Source organism: Rhagoletis zephyria, unplaced genomic scaffold, assembly GCF_001687245.7.
Source record: "Rhagoletis zephyria isolate East Lansing unplaced genomic scaffold, Rhagoletis_zephyria_1.1 Rzeph_scaffold_00609, whole genome shotgun sequence".
NCBI classification, from domain to species: Eukaryota; Metazoa; Arthropoda; class Insecta; order Diptera; family Tephritidae; genus Rhagoletis; species Rhagoletis zephyria.
The window spans coordinates 107,454-125,019 of record NW_016157693.1 but is presented as its reverse complement, the minus strand read 5'-3'; the positions used below and the strand labels follow the sequence as shown (position 1 = coordinate 125,019).

General features: G+C 33.6%; 1 protein-coding gene across 1 annotated transcript in view; it reads right to left on the bottom strand.

The window, feature by feature from the left end:
* Positions 1-17,566, bottom strand: part of dpr18 (defective proboscis extension response 18) — a gene marked incomplete at its 3' end in the record, with an annotated part of 204,664 nt that overhangs the window by 85,923 nt on the left and 101,175 nt on the right. Inside the window, exons 3-4 of the mRNA XM_017613081.1 lie at positions 13,775-14,140; positions 9,319-9,684 (exon numbers count right to left, since the gene is read on the bottom strand). Coding sequence (XP_017468570.1) covers positions 9,319-9,684; positions 13,775-14,140 — 732 coding nt within the window. The remainder of the gene's footprint in view (positions 1-9,318; positions 9,685-13,774; positions 14,141-17,566) is intronic.

Below are 17,566 nucleotides of genomic sequence, written 5' to 3'. Positions count from 1 at the left end.
ATGCACATACATACATATATAAGTTTAAAACACAATAAATAAAAGGATCTTCGATTTATGCTGGTTTTATGTTTTACACATAATAGTTATGTTTTATTAGTTCATGTAATTCGAGCGAATATAATTAAATATATTTTACTTATATAGTTTTTAACATAAAACATATTTTTTAGACTAGACGGAGACTAGACGGACTATTCATTTTGAACACGAAAACGGGAGTGAGTTATAGGTTCATAGTATAAAAATGTCTAAGCATTCGTTAGACAGATACCACAAAATTATGTTTTCTTCGAAAATACTCAAGTACTACCATTAGAGTACTCTACTGTCAAATACCTTTTACTCGCAGTAGTTGCGGAAGGCAAAGTAAATACTTTACGCGTCTTGCTATTGATCGGTAGTTTACGTACGCTTGCAGAAAGTGGTTTATGCTTACTCACACTTGACCCGAACGATGAGAGCACAGTATAGACAGTAACCACGATTGAGAGAAATAGAGATTGCGCCAATCGCGGTACCGCTAATCCGCTCTTTGTGATTTTGACAGAATGAGCTGTGTGCGTGACGTCATCTTGGTGCAATTGTTGAATGTGAGCATACGAAAAAACCAAATAATAATTTTAATATTTGTGCGTTAATATTTGTGCGTGGTTTTAAACAATTATTGAGACATTAAAAAGCAAAATGAAGTGTGCAGTGGCAAAGTGTAATAGTGAAAACAAAAGGAAAGTGTGCTGTATAAGTTTTTTTTTCGTTTCCTACGGACGCAAACCTGGCGAAAAAGTGGAAGCAGTTCTGCCGGGGAGGACATGCATTAAACACCAAGTCGAGCTTTGTGCTATGTGTGTGAGCTATGAGCTTCTACATGGAACTATGTTGGCCTTTCCTTGGTGAATTGTAGTAGGTATATTTCCATGGTGAATGTAAACAGTTGCTGGTTTAGTCTGCTGGCAATGGCATATATACAAAAGCAGTTTCTACAGTAAATAGATACATGAACTTCACTACCTAATTATTTTTGTTAGTACCTGATTCTTTTAGTGCTGGTATGAGGTAATGCACCAGTGGGTAAGGTCGCCAGGCGCTAATTCAAGCGGCATCTTACCGCGCTGTTACGTACCTAATACAAAACAGTGCCCAAATTATTATACATTTAAAAGTTCAGCTTAAATTATGTTTTACTGACATAGAATATTTGCTTCCAAAAAAGCCACACTCATGCATCCTCTCGGAAATGGTACAAAAGTCATAAAATAAAAGCTGTAGAGTCTACAGCTGTGGAGTTTATGGTGGTTGGCTACCGTCCACAGATATAAATATGCACTCTGCATGGCTTTTTAAAATGGCAAGTCTAAAAATGCACTTTGCTTCTGTGTTGGTGTTGGTTGATTTTTCCGACAGGGTGGTTTGCAAACCAAACTTGACAAGGGATGACGGAAATTCGTTCCAAAATAAAGCACTTTGCTTCCTTTTGGTCTACATGAATTTGCAACCACTGTTAAAACATCCATTTTGTCATGTGCTGAAAATCGTACTTATCTAAAGGGCTACATGTCAAAAATTATTGCTGCGTGTTCCTAATAAATCAATCTTTGTATATTTATTGATTTCTGCAAAATTAGGCCATGTAATATTAAAATTAACACATTTTGCTGCATTGTTTACATATTTTTATATGCGTTTTGGCATTTCTCTCTCGCAATTGCATCAAGATGACGTCACGCAAAAATTACGATCAAAAATTCTCTCTCATTGGCGCAATCTTGTATTCTATCATTCTTGGACAGTAACCAACCTTTTTGGGTTGTTTTTGTAGTAGTCGTTGTTGTTGTAGTTATATTCACTCCTGAGGAAGGCACGGGGTTGTGTGCTGCTATTTAATGGCCTTCCTCAGACTCTTTCTTAGATTTCAGGGTTGTGTGCTGCATTGTTATTAGATAAATAAATTTAAGCATTTGACAAATCGTGATTTTATCAAAAGAAAATTATAAATGGTGTTGAAAAACCAAACAAATGTTTGTGCGAAAGCTCTATTTTTGTGTGTTGTTAAAATTTATACATGGCGTATTGATGGTAATACAAGCAATGTATTCTTTTGTGGATTTTATGTTACTTGAGAATTTAGACAACGTGCGAGCTGCCAGGTTCTGTTATCAATATAATTAACACAAGCTTTTCCGCGTGGCTGCCTTTCAATAAATAGAATAAACAAATATTCGCAAATAAATTGGATTTATTTTATAACTGACAACTAACGTACGCTTTTTGTTCTTTTCTCCATTTTGATTTTGACTCTTTATTACCGCCAACAACTTTATGTACATATACATATTTACAAGCTGTCAAAAATTTTGCGTAGTCCCACGGCTAGGTAAAAACTATGGCATTCGTATTCACAAGGAGAAATCCCAAAATTTTAGTTTGGTATTTCCAAATTTTCTCTTTTTTATCAGTTGGCAAAAGCCCTCAGTGGCAGCGCTACGAGCGTTGAGATAGTAATTTCATGTCAATTAGTAAAAAAGTTCCATGTTGAAAAAACTTTTTTATTATGGCGAGAAAATTTTACATTTCTGCTGTGCCAATTCATAACTTTTTACTGCTGGAAATTTTTGACAGTTGCTCTGGTGCAAAAGAAGTTGAGCAATTAAAATCAGAAATTATACAAAAAAGACTTGTCTTTACTGACTTTTATTCTTCTAGAACTAAAAGCCATGCATTTATTAGACGCCTTAGTAATAAAATTAGAACAAAAAAATTCTTCAAAACCGTCAGGCCGGGTTGAAAATTTTCATTCACCTCATAGTTAACAAAAATTTACAATCCGTAGTACTTTTCTATCAATTCGCAAATGCCGTTTGCACAAAAAAGGTTATGAAATGCGTTTTATTTAAATCGTTTAGAAAATCAGTCATTTATGTATACCTAAAGTGACCAACTATTTCATAGCTCAAAGAAGTACAGGAACTAGAAACCAAAAATAGTATGAAAGTAATGAGAAAATGGTAAAATCAGAATATATAAAAATGGTAACAGTGTACCAATTCAACAAATTAATTTTATTAATTAAAAATCTGTGTATACTATATATTATTCTAAGGCAATCCGCTTATTCCCAGCTATCTACTAATCGTACAAGTCATGTATCAAATTAAACTGCTCGATCTGAAACTTTGCACAAGCATTTCAGATTTAAGAATCATTAGACCACTTTTGAAATATTTGTACGGAAAAATTTTTAAAGTCTTACATTGAACAAAGCATTGCTACATTCATTTCAATAGGCAGCAACTGTGGAGCGCTCTGAATATGGAGTAAAAAAGTGTTTTTTAACCGACTTCACAAAACTGAGGAGGTTATCAGTTCGTCGAAACATATGTTTTTTTTTATGTATGTAACCACATTACGTGGACCCCGTTAACCGATATCGATAACTTTTCATCGGAAAGGTGGTAACTCAGGGGTGGTCCCATACTAATTTTGTTTAGATCAGATAATTGGATCGTGAAGAAATTAACGATAATCTTAAATTTTTATATGAGAATTGAAGTTGGTTTTGTTGTTTGCTTAAAAATTAGTTGTTTTGTTATCTAGTCGGTGAATTTAAAAAGAAATTTTCAATCAAGAAGAAACTGATCGTCGTTTCCGAATATTTTTGAAAACGGACACCGCAAAAAGAAATGTTGATGTTATGGAAGTTTCAAAGGCATTTAATGCATAAAAAATTACTTTTGTCTAATGCCGAATTTCCACTAGGCATCGAAATGACAAAAAGTTGGAGGCATTTAAAAAGCGCCATGTGGAAATGAATTTAATGACTATTTTTTTAAGGTAATGACAAGAATATTTTTTAATGCCCAAGTTTGTCATTAAAATGTCTGCTATTTAATGCCTAGTGGAAATCCAGCATAACTTTGGAACTTTTCAGGTGTATTTATTAGAAAGTATGCTGGTTCTGGCGAAGAATTCTATAGAGCGGGAGCAAAGTGGTTCCAAACCTAAAAGGAACGTATTTTAAACAAGATAAAAAATATTTGTTTGATTTATTTCAGGATTTTTTTAAAAATCATTTTTTTATTTAGCGTTTTTCAATAAAAATAAATGATAAAAAAATTTACTACTTATTAATTATAAACAAAATTAAGAACATTTTAAAAAACCGTAAAGCCTCCTTTCCGGTCTATTATCAGAGCACACCGAAAACACTCCGTCTTGGTTATCATCGGAGGATTTAAGGAGTCCTTCTCACATAATATAGGTGAATAGGAGTCTTTGTTTCTTGGGGCACCGAAATCACTTATTTAAGTAGTCCTAAAAGTACACTTTTTTATTTATATTGAGAATGCGCTTTTCTCCTGCGAGCATGCTCCTTTGGGACTCTTTTCGCAGCCTCCCCAATAGCATCAGCGCACCGTACAGGAAATCCTAATTGTGCACTCTGCGGACTTCGCTGGTATGCTGGGAACAATATTTTTGAACAATTTAATTTAAAAACAAAAAATAACTTAAAAAATCATTGCCGACGAACTGTTTTAAACTCTCGATAAATGTGAAATTATTTCGGTTTTCTTTTGCGATTTAGAGACTCAAAGACTAAGATAAGTACAATAAGAGACTATTTTGCGAGATGTAAGTGATCAAAACCACTTGCAACATTTATGTGTATTTTGTTGTTGCATCTCTTATCTAAAGTGTCAAAAACTGTTCTGATATTTTTCTTTTAAATCAAAGAGTACCATATTTTTTGTGAGAAGAAATTAAAAATATTTGGCATTTTAGAGACCGAATAATTTGAAAAAAAGAAATCAAATCAGCTGCTCTACTGATACTACCTGTTCAATTTGCCTTGGGGAGTACAAAATATTGCAAAGAAGTACATTTGACTGTACTTCGAAGTACGAAGTACAACGGCTCAAAAAGAGTACTGAAAGAAGTGCTGTTGGTCACATTATGTATACCATTTTATGTGGAATTATTCAATAAACTTCGTTTTACACTATACTTTTTGAAACTATTTGGAGTTAATTATTTTTTGTTTCTTAAAAGCAACCCTGCGTGCTTGGAAGGCGTGTGTACCAATAATTTCATCCCTAGGATATTCATCCCCGAGGAAGGCAGTCGCCAAATTCACCGAAGGTTGTTTACTGGTTATATTGTGGATGAGAGTAAAGGAGGGAAAGTATTTGCGCGGCGATCGGATGTCTTGTTAGGCCGTTTAAATGGAATTGCGCAGGAGTTTAATATATATATATAAAATAAAAAATTTCTAAGCATTGCCGCAGGAATTTTAAATTTAATGGTAGCTTTTCAGATTTGAAAACTTATTGTTAATTTCGAAAAAAGAAGATTCAATAAATAAAAACATACAAACAAAAAAAAAAATAGAAAATTCTCTAATCAGTTTGCTGCTCTCAAGAAAAAAGTGCTTCTATATTTATTTCTTAAAGAAAATTTACACCAGAACAAAATGTATTCAAACAAGTGTGATTGAATGGGACATTGCTCTCAGAAGAACCAACCTATAAAGTTAAATTGAAAAAAAATTTTTATGAATTTTGAATCGTTTGCTTATATTTTTGGCATACCCTGCCAGCATTTTCGATTGCGGAAGTTACTAATACGACACGACATTTCTGTGAAAATCATCGCCGATGATATCGCTATTTTTTCGAATTCTTATCCGCTCTCGGGAATAGCTGTTCCACCAAGACGTCACGTCTTTATGATACGAATGCGATGCAGAAATTAGGAACTATTTCGATAGGAATGACAGTAACTTGTGCGATAAAGACTGAAGTGTTAAAGAAGACTCTTCTGTTGGTTAAACTTTTGATAAAACTTAATAGGAAATTTGGGGTACCTCTGAGCTTGCAACCACAGCCGCAGAGTTACTTACGCCATTTTTATCCTGCTTTCGGCTTAGATTGCTAGCTCAAACGCACTTATATTTTATGAAATTAAACTAAACGTTTTTAAAAGCAGTAAAAAGGCATTAACATAATGAGGCATATTCTTGTTTTCGTACGAATCGAAATTTTGAAATTTTTGTATAAAAAATGATAGGAAAATTTCATGGTTTTCGATTCGTACGAAAACAAGAATACGCCCCAATAAATCGAATAACACATCCGTTTAAAATCTAAACATAATTTTATTAAGAGTTATTCGAAGAAGATTGCCTGCACGTTAACGAAAAAAAAATTAATTTTAAAACAAAAATATAATCAAGGCATATTAAACAAGGTAGAAGTGATTTTGACATTTCTCTCTTTTGAACACCGACTATAATGTCAAATGATGAATAACTTTTAACCCTTTCCAAGTTGGCATTTTTTAATTTTCATTAAAAATTCAATTGCGTGCTTTGATATAGTTTTGAATTGTATGAATTTTTTGTTTTTCGACCACGTGCTTTTATAGATTCATACATATACAAAAATGAAAAAGAGCAGGAACTACGAGCGTTGCATTGTGTGTGGCAATAGCCAATACGTTAAAGTGGTGCTATAGTTTAAGGCGCCTAGTTGCGAAGTTAGGAGACTTCGTTGGGAGAACAGCTGCAGTTCTGTGGAAATCATTTCAACGCGAGTGATTTTAGGTTCTTTCCCTAACAATCCGGACCGAAGCCGGTAATTAGAGAATAAGCAAAAAGTTTGCTCTCAAAAATGGAACATAATCCAGAAGTACGGGAACGCAAAAAACCACATTTCGTGCCCAGAATTTGAGATACAGCTGATTCACGTTGTTTTTGTTTTTGTCACTTAAATGCAAACTCTTGGACATTGAATTTTGGTTTCACAAATTTGATTTTAAGTATATAAAGATTGAAAATAAATCAACAGGCCATTCACTATTCCTTAAAAGCAACAAGTAAATACAGGCAACAGGTAAACACAGCTGATATGCACTTTGACAGTTTATCAATTTTTACCCGGAGAAAGAGTCCGGGCTGTTTCGGGCAGGAAGAAGAAGACACTTACGATCCAATACGTTCTAATTTCCGCTCTCTATTACCCATTTTGTTGAGTACGGGAACGATTTATGGGCTGTTTTGGGCACCCGCGGGATCACGCGTTGCGTACGGGAAAGAACCTTTTATTACATGCCCAAATTTTTAAGCGCTTGCAGTTCCCATGCCTGGGAGGTTCCTATGCCTGAAATGCCTGAAGCACACGAAAGTTCAGAACTAAGTAAGAGTACCCTGTAGTCAAATGTACCAGTTGTAAACTACCTCACAACTAGTATGAACCGCATGCCCAACTAGTCAGGCAACTATCTTTTTTCCATGCAATCAAATGGTATTTTTAACATGGCGATGTCCTACGAGATGGCAATTGTCAGATTTCGGTCAAAAATATACCAGTCTCACATTAGTTCAAAAGATACAGAAAAATACTAGACCAATTATGGACCGAAAACACTACTTTGGGAGTCAAACAATAGAATAAATTCATGGATATACAATAAAAACGTTTGTTTAAGTACACTTTAATATATTACACATTTTTATTTAGCAGCCTTAGATTTGAACTAGTGTTAAATATTTTGAGTATTAATTAAAAGGAAAAATAAATACATAAATATTTCAAACTTTCGAACATAAATTTAAATGCATTTTTCATTATATGTTATTAAAAGTACAAGCTTTCAGGTACAATAAATACTATATCTTTTATCTTTTTTAAAAATATTGGTTATCATTATGATTATTAATCATTATTTAACAGATTTGGTATAATTGAATATGTACTCGCTTTAATGGTTTACAATATACCCAAATAAAAGTTATAATATTTTGTGTACATACTTTATTGTTTTAAAATGTCGAAGTAAAATAAAACCGGGCACGAATGAATCGTTTTGTACTTGGTACAAGTCTGGTCATTTTCGAACTAGTTCGGTTTCAGTCAGAAAATTCTAGTTGTAAACTAGTGTTTTTCCTGACTAGTTTGGGGTTTCACTGCAGGGTAGTTTCTTACAAAATTATGCACACATAACCACGTTAGCACCTAGATTTACACTGATATACATACGTATGTAGAAGAAAACACTAAATCGTTTTTTATAAGTTCGGATGTTTTTTAGAAGTAAATATTTAAATAAGAAACTAAACGCGCAAAAACATTGGGCGAATAGAAACAAAAAAATTTTTAAAACAGTTTCATAAAACATTTCTTTAATTACGTGGTTTCCTTTATGAGGTATTCTTTTCTGCCCATATGTAGGTATGTATTTGTGCATACAAGATGCGAATGCAGCTAAAATTCTTTGAAGGTAATATTGAAGTAATTCTTAAAATTAGTATAAGTATATACATATGTATGTATTTATGCTGATGCATTTCCATGGTGAAATTATAAACAGGTGAAGTAGTAAAAAAGCGTTCTCGCTTTATTTTCCTGACATTCGGTTATCTTATAAAAATTTTTAAAGGCAAATTTTCAAACAAGATAGGGTCAAATCTTTCATCTCGGTCTTATTACTACACCTGGTATAATTTCACCATGTTGAATTTCAATTGATACTAATTTGTAGCAAACATAGCACTCGCAACTCATAGGGTTAATTTGTTTGTTTACAGTTTTTTGACATTATAACTACAAGAGCTACAAGAGAGTTCGAGCTAGTTGTCACTTCTACCTTATTAAATATGCCTTGAATATAATTTTACTTGATTGATCAAGATTTGCCTTGTTAATTTTGAAAACTTCAAAGAGTAAAAATCGCCAGAGCACCTCTTAAGAAGATAGAAAGCGACAGAAACGTTTTTTGTTTTTGTGAAATGAGTTACTAGCGCTTTGATAACTTCCAATAGTGACGAAGAAGTGACATCCGGACGATAGGCGATAAAATTCTTTTCCAATTGCTGGCAGGGTAATAGTACCTTAAAAGAGAGCCGACCTGAGTTGTCATCACACCTTGTTTAATGCACCTTGCAGCAGAAGCAAAGTGCTTTTTTAAGCAACAGAAATAATGAAAAATAATTCTTGTGATTTTTTTTCAGAGCTGGATACTTAAAAAAAAAGTTTAATTATTTTTTTAATTTTACTTTATTGAGTCTTCCTAGGGTAAACTGAACTCTGGCCCCTGTGCGACGCGCCTTTACCGACTCCAATCGGGACCAAAATTTAAGTGTGATATCTTCGACTACAGTAGTGTCGATTTTGGCTATTAGAAAAAAATAATAATTTGTATTTTTTGAGTCTCCATAAAGGAATTGTGTATGGCTAATCTGATTTTTAATTACAACTTAGAAGTTAAGTTCGTGTTTAAAAGTTTATTTTAAAATAATTTATTTTTATGATGTTCCCGACTTACCTGAGCCGGCCCATTTCTTTGTAAGCGCATAATCAAATGGCAGCTTACTGGTGGTTGTGAACGTATTCAATCTTGTTGTTGAGGACGAACCACTGGGCATATAACTTGTGCTCGTGCTAACCATCGCACCGGTGTAGTCTCCAACTGCGTCTATCGCACTAATGATTCGGCCATTCACAGGTTTGGACGTTTTGTGCGAGTTCCTGGACAGCGGCGATAGTGTGAACGTCGTTTCCGCTGTTGCTGCGGTGTCAGCTCCCATGGACGCAGAAGATAAGGATAAAGTTGAGCCAACTGTTTCCACGACTGTGGTGTTCAAAGCATCAATACTTAGTTTATTATTTGACATGTGCAAGGCTGATGTTGCTGTAAAAAAAGAAAAGAAACAATTAAGTGAATATTAAATCGGGTTTCTATGCTAATGAGGATAAAACATTAATATTTTTCACATGACTGTTTTTAATTAGATTCTATGGAATTTATATGGGCAGGCGAAGATAAGAGCTCTATTTGATCATTACTGGTTTACAGTGACTTTGAAATGTATTTATGTACATCGAGCAAGAAATGGAATTAGCTTGTTAAATTTTCGTATGACGAAATTATTTGGTGTGCTTTTTTTCTAAATAATACAATAAAATGCGGAAATGAATAAAAAAAAAAACTAATTACGCTTAACTTAAAATCATTGTGGTGACATATTTATGCTCTTATATTAAGAAAAACCAATGGCTATCAAAAACTTGTAAACTGAAATTCTAAAATAACAAAATTGGCACAAATATGAAGGTACACGGAGCTTCACAGATATGTATTTTAATTTACAAGCGCAGCAACAACCTTCTCAAATACTAAGCTAAAAAAGCGCAACGTGCTGCGTTTAAAGAATTCTCTTCTGCAATCAACTATAAAATTACTTGTATAAAATTCGGAGGATGTGACACGTCTATCAGGTCTTCGGAAATAAATTATCACTAGCGTACCCGGCGAACTTCGTCTCGCCTAAAATTAATTTTTTGTTGGAACATTTTGGTACAACACTTTCATCAATTACTCACTTTATGAATTCGAGTGGTACATTTATCTGCTCTGATTATGGTTTTGTGGTCGTCAGAAGGCATACATAACTTCCATAACCCTTTTGAATTACCTAACCAAATCGTTATGTCCGTGACGAAATTCGCACAACACTAATCTATTTTGATATCAGAGCTGTCATTCAGCCTCGACGAAAAGTGAAAAGTGAACCGGTGCGAGGAAAATGAAACTCATGATAAGGCTGATTTTGTTTTTTTAAACAAAATTTCATCATATATTTTTCAAAACCGGCACCTGTAAATGGAACCGGTAATAATTTGCAATCTTATCTAACCTAGCCAGCATAATTGTTTAGCATTGATATTATTTTGAACCTGGGCAACCATTTTAATTGTAATATGTATTACGATCAAAATTGAGTAAATAAAAAAATGTCGAGTATAAAATCTATGGGAAATTAATTTTTCCGCAATTTTCAAATCGGAAATTTTTTAAAATTTTCCTTGGTAAGAGACAAACACAACAAAAGGACAGCTCACAGGACAATCTATTCTCTAGCCATGCTCGGTATTACGTAAGCAACTTTGTTTTATACATATATATAGATATAAATTTTTAAATAGTTGGCAACCCTCTTCAAAATTATTAATTCTGGTTATGAGTGCATTTAAATGCCTTTCATTCCCTGAACGCGTTGCAATATTTTACTCGACATATTTTAAGCAGGGGCAACCCTATTAAAAAGTTTTTATATTTACCTCAAGCAGTGAAGCCTTCCTCCAAAATGGTGTTTCAACCATTCAATTTGATGAAGTATTATGGAGCTTTGTTAACGGCATACAGTGCTTTCAGCTTTTTAAACCACGTTTTTTTAATAAATAACTAAATTTGAACAACTTGACTATTTTTCCCATGTACATGAGCTTCTCCCCTTCATTAAATTTGATAAAATATTAAAGGTGATATACATAGTTTGGTAACAGAAAAATGCCTTTTAGAAATAAGTATATAGAATTAACTTTTTAAATACTACTCAAACAACTCCCATTTCTCGTGCTAGTTCAAAGCGAAAAAGAACATCGTCATTAAATTTGAGCCACTTGGGAAACGAAGCATTTCAGCTAAATACTTAGAATCGTATGTTCTTATTGACGAGTTTAAGGATGCATTTGCCAACTCTAAGGGGAAAGCACCAGGTCTTAACAGACTTTCATATTGCATTAAACAAAAATGCGTGTGTATCACCGTACCCATGATAGAAGTGAAACTTCTTAAAAAAGGTGTGAGTACCAGGTACCTACTCACGAAATTGGATGTGTAAACATATGTTTACGCTTCGGCAAACCATTAGGCGATTGAGTTACATACATAGGTTTGGTTAGAAATCAAACAATAATTTTATTTCATCTTATTAATTTTCTGATATACATATAATTTATTTATTCATTTTCCGGTAATACCACCTTATATGAATTCGCGCTTCTAGCATCCATAGGACCGGGTTGTAATGGAAGTAATTGTATGTTTAACAAATAAATGAAAATGTTTATAATGCAATCAATACATCCTTACGAATTCGCCATTACCAAGGCACTAAGTAACGTTCGCACTTTTGTTTGCAAAATGCATTTTTTTAAGTTGAAAGAAGACAAATTCCTTTGTTCGGCATTTATTCTTACTCGATTTCTATCTTCCAAGGCGAATTCATATATTCATGTGGTAGCAAGAGTATAAAAACATAAAATTACCTTATAAATTAAAAGCATAAGTATCACATGTATGCGTAGCCCAATTCACGAAATCATTTCATCGATCTGAGTAAAAACTAAGTGCATAAACTCTATTTCGCGTTAATTGAAATCATGAAATGGTGTTCATTCATTCAGTTTCTACTCAAACGCATGAAATGATTTCATGAATTGGCTTACGCATAATGGTAGTAAATGACAGAATGAATTACAACAAACACATCTTTTTGACATAATGCAAGCNCTAGTTCGGTTTCAGTCAGAAAATTCTAGTTGTAAACTAGTGTTTTTCCTGACTAGTTTGGGGTTTCACTGCAGGGTAGTTTCTTACAAAATTATGCACACATAACCACGTTAGCACCTAGATTTACACTGATATACATACGTATGTAGAAGAAAACACTAAATCGTTTTTTATAAGTTCGGATGTTTTTTAGAAGTAAATATTTAAATAAGAAACTAAACGCGCAAAAACATTGGGCGAATAGAAACAAAAAAATTTTTAAAACAGTTTCATAAAACATTTCTTTAATTACGTGGTTTCCTTTATGAGGTATTCTTTTCTGCCCATATGTAGGTATGTATTTGTGCATACAAGATGCGAATGCAGCTAAAATTCTTTGAAGGTAATATTGAAGTAATTCTTAAAATTAGTATAAGTATATACATATGTATGTATTTATGCTGATGCATTTCCATGGTGAAATTATAAACAGGTGAAGTAGTAAAAAAGCGTTCTCGCTTTATTTTCCTGACATTCGGTTATCTTATAAAAATTTTTAAAGGCAAATTTTCAAACAAGATAGGGTCAAATCTTTCATCTCGGTCTTATTACTACACCTGGTATAATTTCACCATGTTGAATTTCAATTGATACTAATTTGTAGCAAACATAGCACTCGCAACTCATAGGGTTAATTTGTTTGTTTACAGTTTTTTGACATTATAACTACAAGAGCTACAAGAGAGTTCGAGCTAGTTGTCACTTCTACCTTATTAAATATGCCTTGAATATAATTTTACTTGATTGATCAAGATTTGCCTTGTTAATTTTGAAAACTTCAAAGAGTAAAAATCGCCAGAGCACCTCTTAAGAAGATAGAAAGCGACAGAAACGTTTTTTGTTTTTGTGAAATGAGTTACTAGCGCTTTGATAACTTCCAATAGTGACGAAGAAGTGACATCCGGACGATAGGCGATAAAATTCTTTTCCAATTGCTGGCAGGGTAATAGTACCTTAAAAGAGAGCCGACCTGAGTTGTCATCACACCTTGTTTAATGCACCTTGCAGCAGAAGCAAAGTGCTTTTTTAAGCAACAGAAATAATGAAAAATAATTCTTGTGATTTTTTTTCAGAGCTGGATACTTAAAAAAAAAGTTTAATTATTTTTTTAATTTTACTTTATTGAGTCTTCCTAGGGTAAACTGAACTCTGGCCCCTGTGCGACGCGCCTTTACCGACTCCAATCGGGACCAAAATTTAAGTGTGATATCTTCGACTACAGTAGTGTCGATTTTGGCTATTAGAAAAAAATAATAATTTGTATTTTTTGAGTCTCCATAAAGGAATTGTGTATGGCTAATCTGATTTTTAATTACAACTTAGAAGTTAAGTTCGTGTTTAAAAGTTTATTTTAAAATAATTTATTTTTATGATGTTCCCGACTTACCTGAGCCGGCCCATTTCTTTGTAAGCGCATAATCAAATGGCAGCTTACTGGTGGTTGTGAACGTATTCAATCTTGTTGTTGAGGACGAACCACTGGGCATATAACTTGTGCTCGTGCTAACCATCGCACCGGTGTAGTCTCCAACTGCGTCTATCGCACTAATGATTCGGCCATTCACAGGTTTGGACGTTTTGTGCGAGTTCCTGGACAGCGGCGATAGTGTGAACGTCGTTTCCGCTGTTGCTGCGGTGTCAGCTCCCATGGACGCAGAAGATAAGGATAAAGTTGAGCCAACTGTTTCCACGACTGTGGTGTTCAAAGCATCAATACTTAGTTTATTATTTGACATGTGCAAGGCTGATGTTGCTGTAAAAAAAGAAAAGAAACAATTAAGTGAATATTAAATCGGGTTTCTATGCTAATGAGGATAAAACATTAATATTTTTCACATGACTGTTTTTAATTAGATTCTATGGAATTTATATGGGCAGGCGAAGATAAGAGCTCTATTTGATCATTACTGGTTTACAGTGACTTTGAAATGTATTTATGTACATCGAGCAAGAAATGGAATTAGCTTGTTAAATTTTCGTATGACGAAATTATTTGGTGTGCTTTTTTTCTAAATAATACAATAAAATGCGGAAATGAATAAAAAAAAAAACTAATTACGCTTAACTTAAAATCATTGTGGTGACATATTTATGCTCTTATATTAAGAAAAACCAATGGCTATCAAAAACTTGTAAACTGAAATTCTAAAATAACAAAATTGGCACAAATATGAAGGTACACGGAGCTTCACAGATATGTATTTTAATTTACAAGCGCAGCAACAACCTTCTCAAATACTAAGCTAAAAAAGCGCAACGTGCTGCGTTTAAAGAATTCTCTTCTGCAATCAACTATAAAATTACTTGTATAAAATTCGGAGGATGTGACACGTCTATCAGGTCTTCGGAAATAAATTATCACTAGCGTACCCGGCGAACTTCGTCTCGCCTAAAATTAATTTTTTGTTGGAACATTTTGGTACAACACTTTCATCAATTACTCACTTTATGAATTCGAGTGGTACATTTATCTGCTCTGATTATGGTTTTGTGGTCGTCAGAAGGCAGGCATACATAACTTCCATAACCCTTTTGAATTACCTAACCAAATCGTTATGTCCGTGACGAAATTCGCACAACACTAATCTATTTTGATATCAGAGCTGTCATTCAGCCTCGACGAAAAGTGAAAAGTGAACCGGTGCGAGGAAAATGAAACTCATGATAAGGCTGATTTTGTTTTTTTAAACAAAATTTCATCATATATTTTTCAAAACCGGCACCTGTAAATGGAACCGGTAATAATTTGCAATCTAATCTAACCTAGCCAGCATAATTGTTTAGCATTGATATTATTTTGAACCTGGGCAACCATTTTAATTGTAATATGTATTACGATCAAAATTGAGTAAATAAAAAAATGTCGAGTATAAAATCTATGGGAAATTAATTTTTCCGCAATTTTCAAATCGGAAATTTTTTAAAATTTTCCTTGGTAAGAGACAAACACAACAAAAGGACAGCTCACAGGACAATCTATTCTCTAGCCATGCTCGGTATTACGTAAGCAACTTTGTTTTATACATATATATAGATATAAATTTTTAAATAGTTGGCAACCCTCTTCAAAATTATTAATTCTGGTTATGAGTGCATTTAAATGCCTTTCATTCCCTGAACGCGTTGCAATATTTTACTCGACATATTTTAAGCAGGGGCAACCCTATTAAAAAGTTTTTATATTTACCTCAAGCAGTGAAGCCTTCCTCCAAAATGGTGTTTCAACCATTCAATTTGATGAAGTATTATGGAGCTTTGTTAACGGCATACAGTGCTTTCAGCTTTTTAAACCACGTTTTTTTAATAAATAACTAAATTTGAACAACTTGACTATTTTTCCCATGTACATGAGCTTCTCCCCTTCATTAAATTTGATAAAATATTAAAGGTGATATACATAGTTTGGTAACAGAAAAATGCCTTTTAGAAATAAGTATATAGAATTAACTTTTTAAATACTACTCAAACAACTCCCATTTCTCGTGCTAGTTCAAAGCGAAAAAGAACATCGTCATTAAATTTGAGCCACTTGGGAAACGAAGCATTTCAGCTAAATACTTAGAATCGTATGTTCTTATTGACGAGTTTAAGGATGCATTTGCCAACTCTAAGGGGAAAGCACCAGGTCTTAACAGACTTTCATATTGCATTAAACAAAAATGCGTGTGTATCACCGTACCCATGATAGAAGTGAAACTTCTTAAAAAAGGTGTGAGTACCAGGTACCTACTCACGAAATTGGATGTGTAAACATATGTTTACGCTTCGGCAAACCATTAGGCGATTGAGTTACATACATAGGTTTGGTTAGAAATCAAACAATAATTTTATTTCATCTTATTAATTTTCTGATATACATATAATTTATTTATTCATTTTCCGGTAATACCACCTTATATGAATTCGCGCTTCTAGCATCCATAGGACCGGGTTGTAATGGAAGTAATTGTATGTTTAACAAATAAATGAAAATGTTTATAATGCAATCAATACATCCTTACGAATTCGCCATTACCAAGGCACTAAGTAACGTTCGCACTTTTGTTTGCAAAATGCATTTTTTTAAGTTGAAAGAAGACAAATTCCTTTGTTCGGCATTTATTCTTACTCGATTTCTATCTTCCAAGGCGAATTCATATATTCATGTGGTAGCAAGAGTATAAAAACATAAAATTACCTTATAAATTAAAAGCATAAGTATCACATGTATGCGTAGCCCAATTCACGAAATCATTTCATCGATCTGAGTAAAAACTAAGTGCATAAACTCTATTTCGCGTTAATTGAAATCATGAAATGGTGTTCATTCATTCAGTTTCTACTCAAACGCATGAAATGATTTCATGAATTGGCTTACGCATAATGGTAGTAAATGACAGAATGAATTACAACAAACACATCTTTTTGACATAATGCAAGCCGAAAGCGTTGGTTCAAATCAATCCGCAATCAAGTTGGACCTTTTGCCCACAAACATTGAAATTTTGCGAGCAGTCTCATTGTAAAATCTCATTTTTACGAAAATTTCAACTGCTCCTGTAACACTACCTTATATAAATAAGTTGGCCTCGCTATCATCCTCACATATGTTCATCAGAGAAGAACGAGTTAATACAAGGAGATAGCGAGAGCACAAAACTACTCTAGAAAATTACACGCACAATGACAAACATGAACAAATGTACAACAAACACATAATTTTTGACAATCAGTACAGCTCGCAGCATATTAGATTTGTTTTCGTTTGTACTAGATATGTGCATATATACACCCTGCAAAAAATGGGACTAATCCGGGTTGACTCCGGGAGCAATCGCAAAGGAGCATGCGACTAATACCACTTTTGATCTCTTTATATGGAATGAACTGATCGCTTTTGTTCGAGCATGTCCTATGAAGAGACCAATTGTTCACCTTTATACCCGAAAGGGTATAAAAAGCGACTAGTCACTTTTAAAAAATAAAAATAAAAATTTGCGCCAGCTGAGATTCGAACCGGGTTGCTCAGTTTTGTTAGGCGAATACTCTATCTGTGTGCCAACGCCGCACATGAAATTTCATTGACTAAGTGCGTACATATCATTAAATCGTTAATAGTACCCGTTAGAGATGAGTTGGGGACTAATTGATCTCCAATTATACCCATAAGGGATGAGTCGAGACTAATTGACCTCCATTA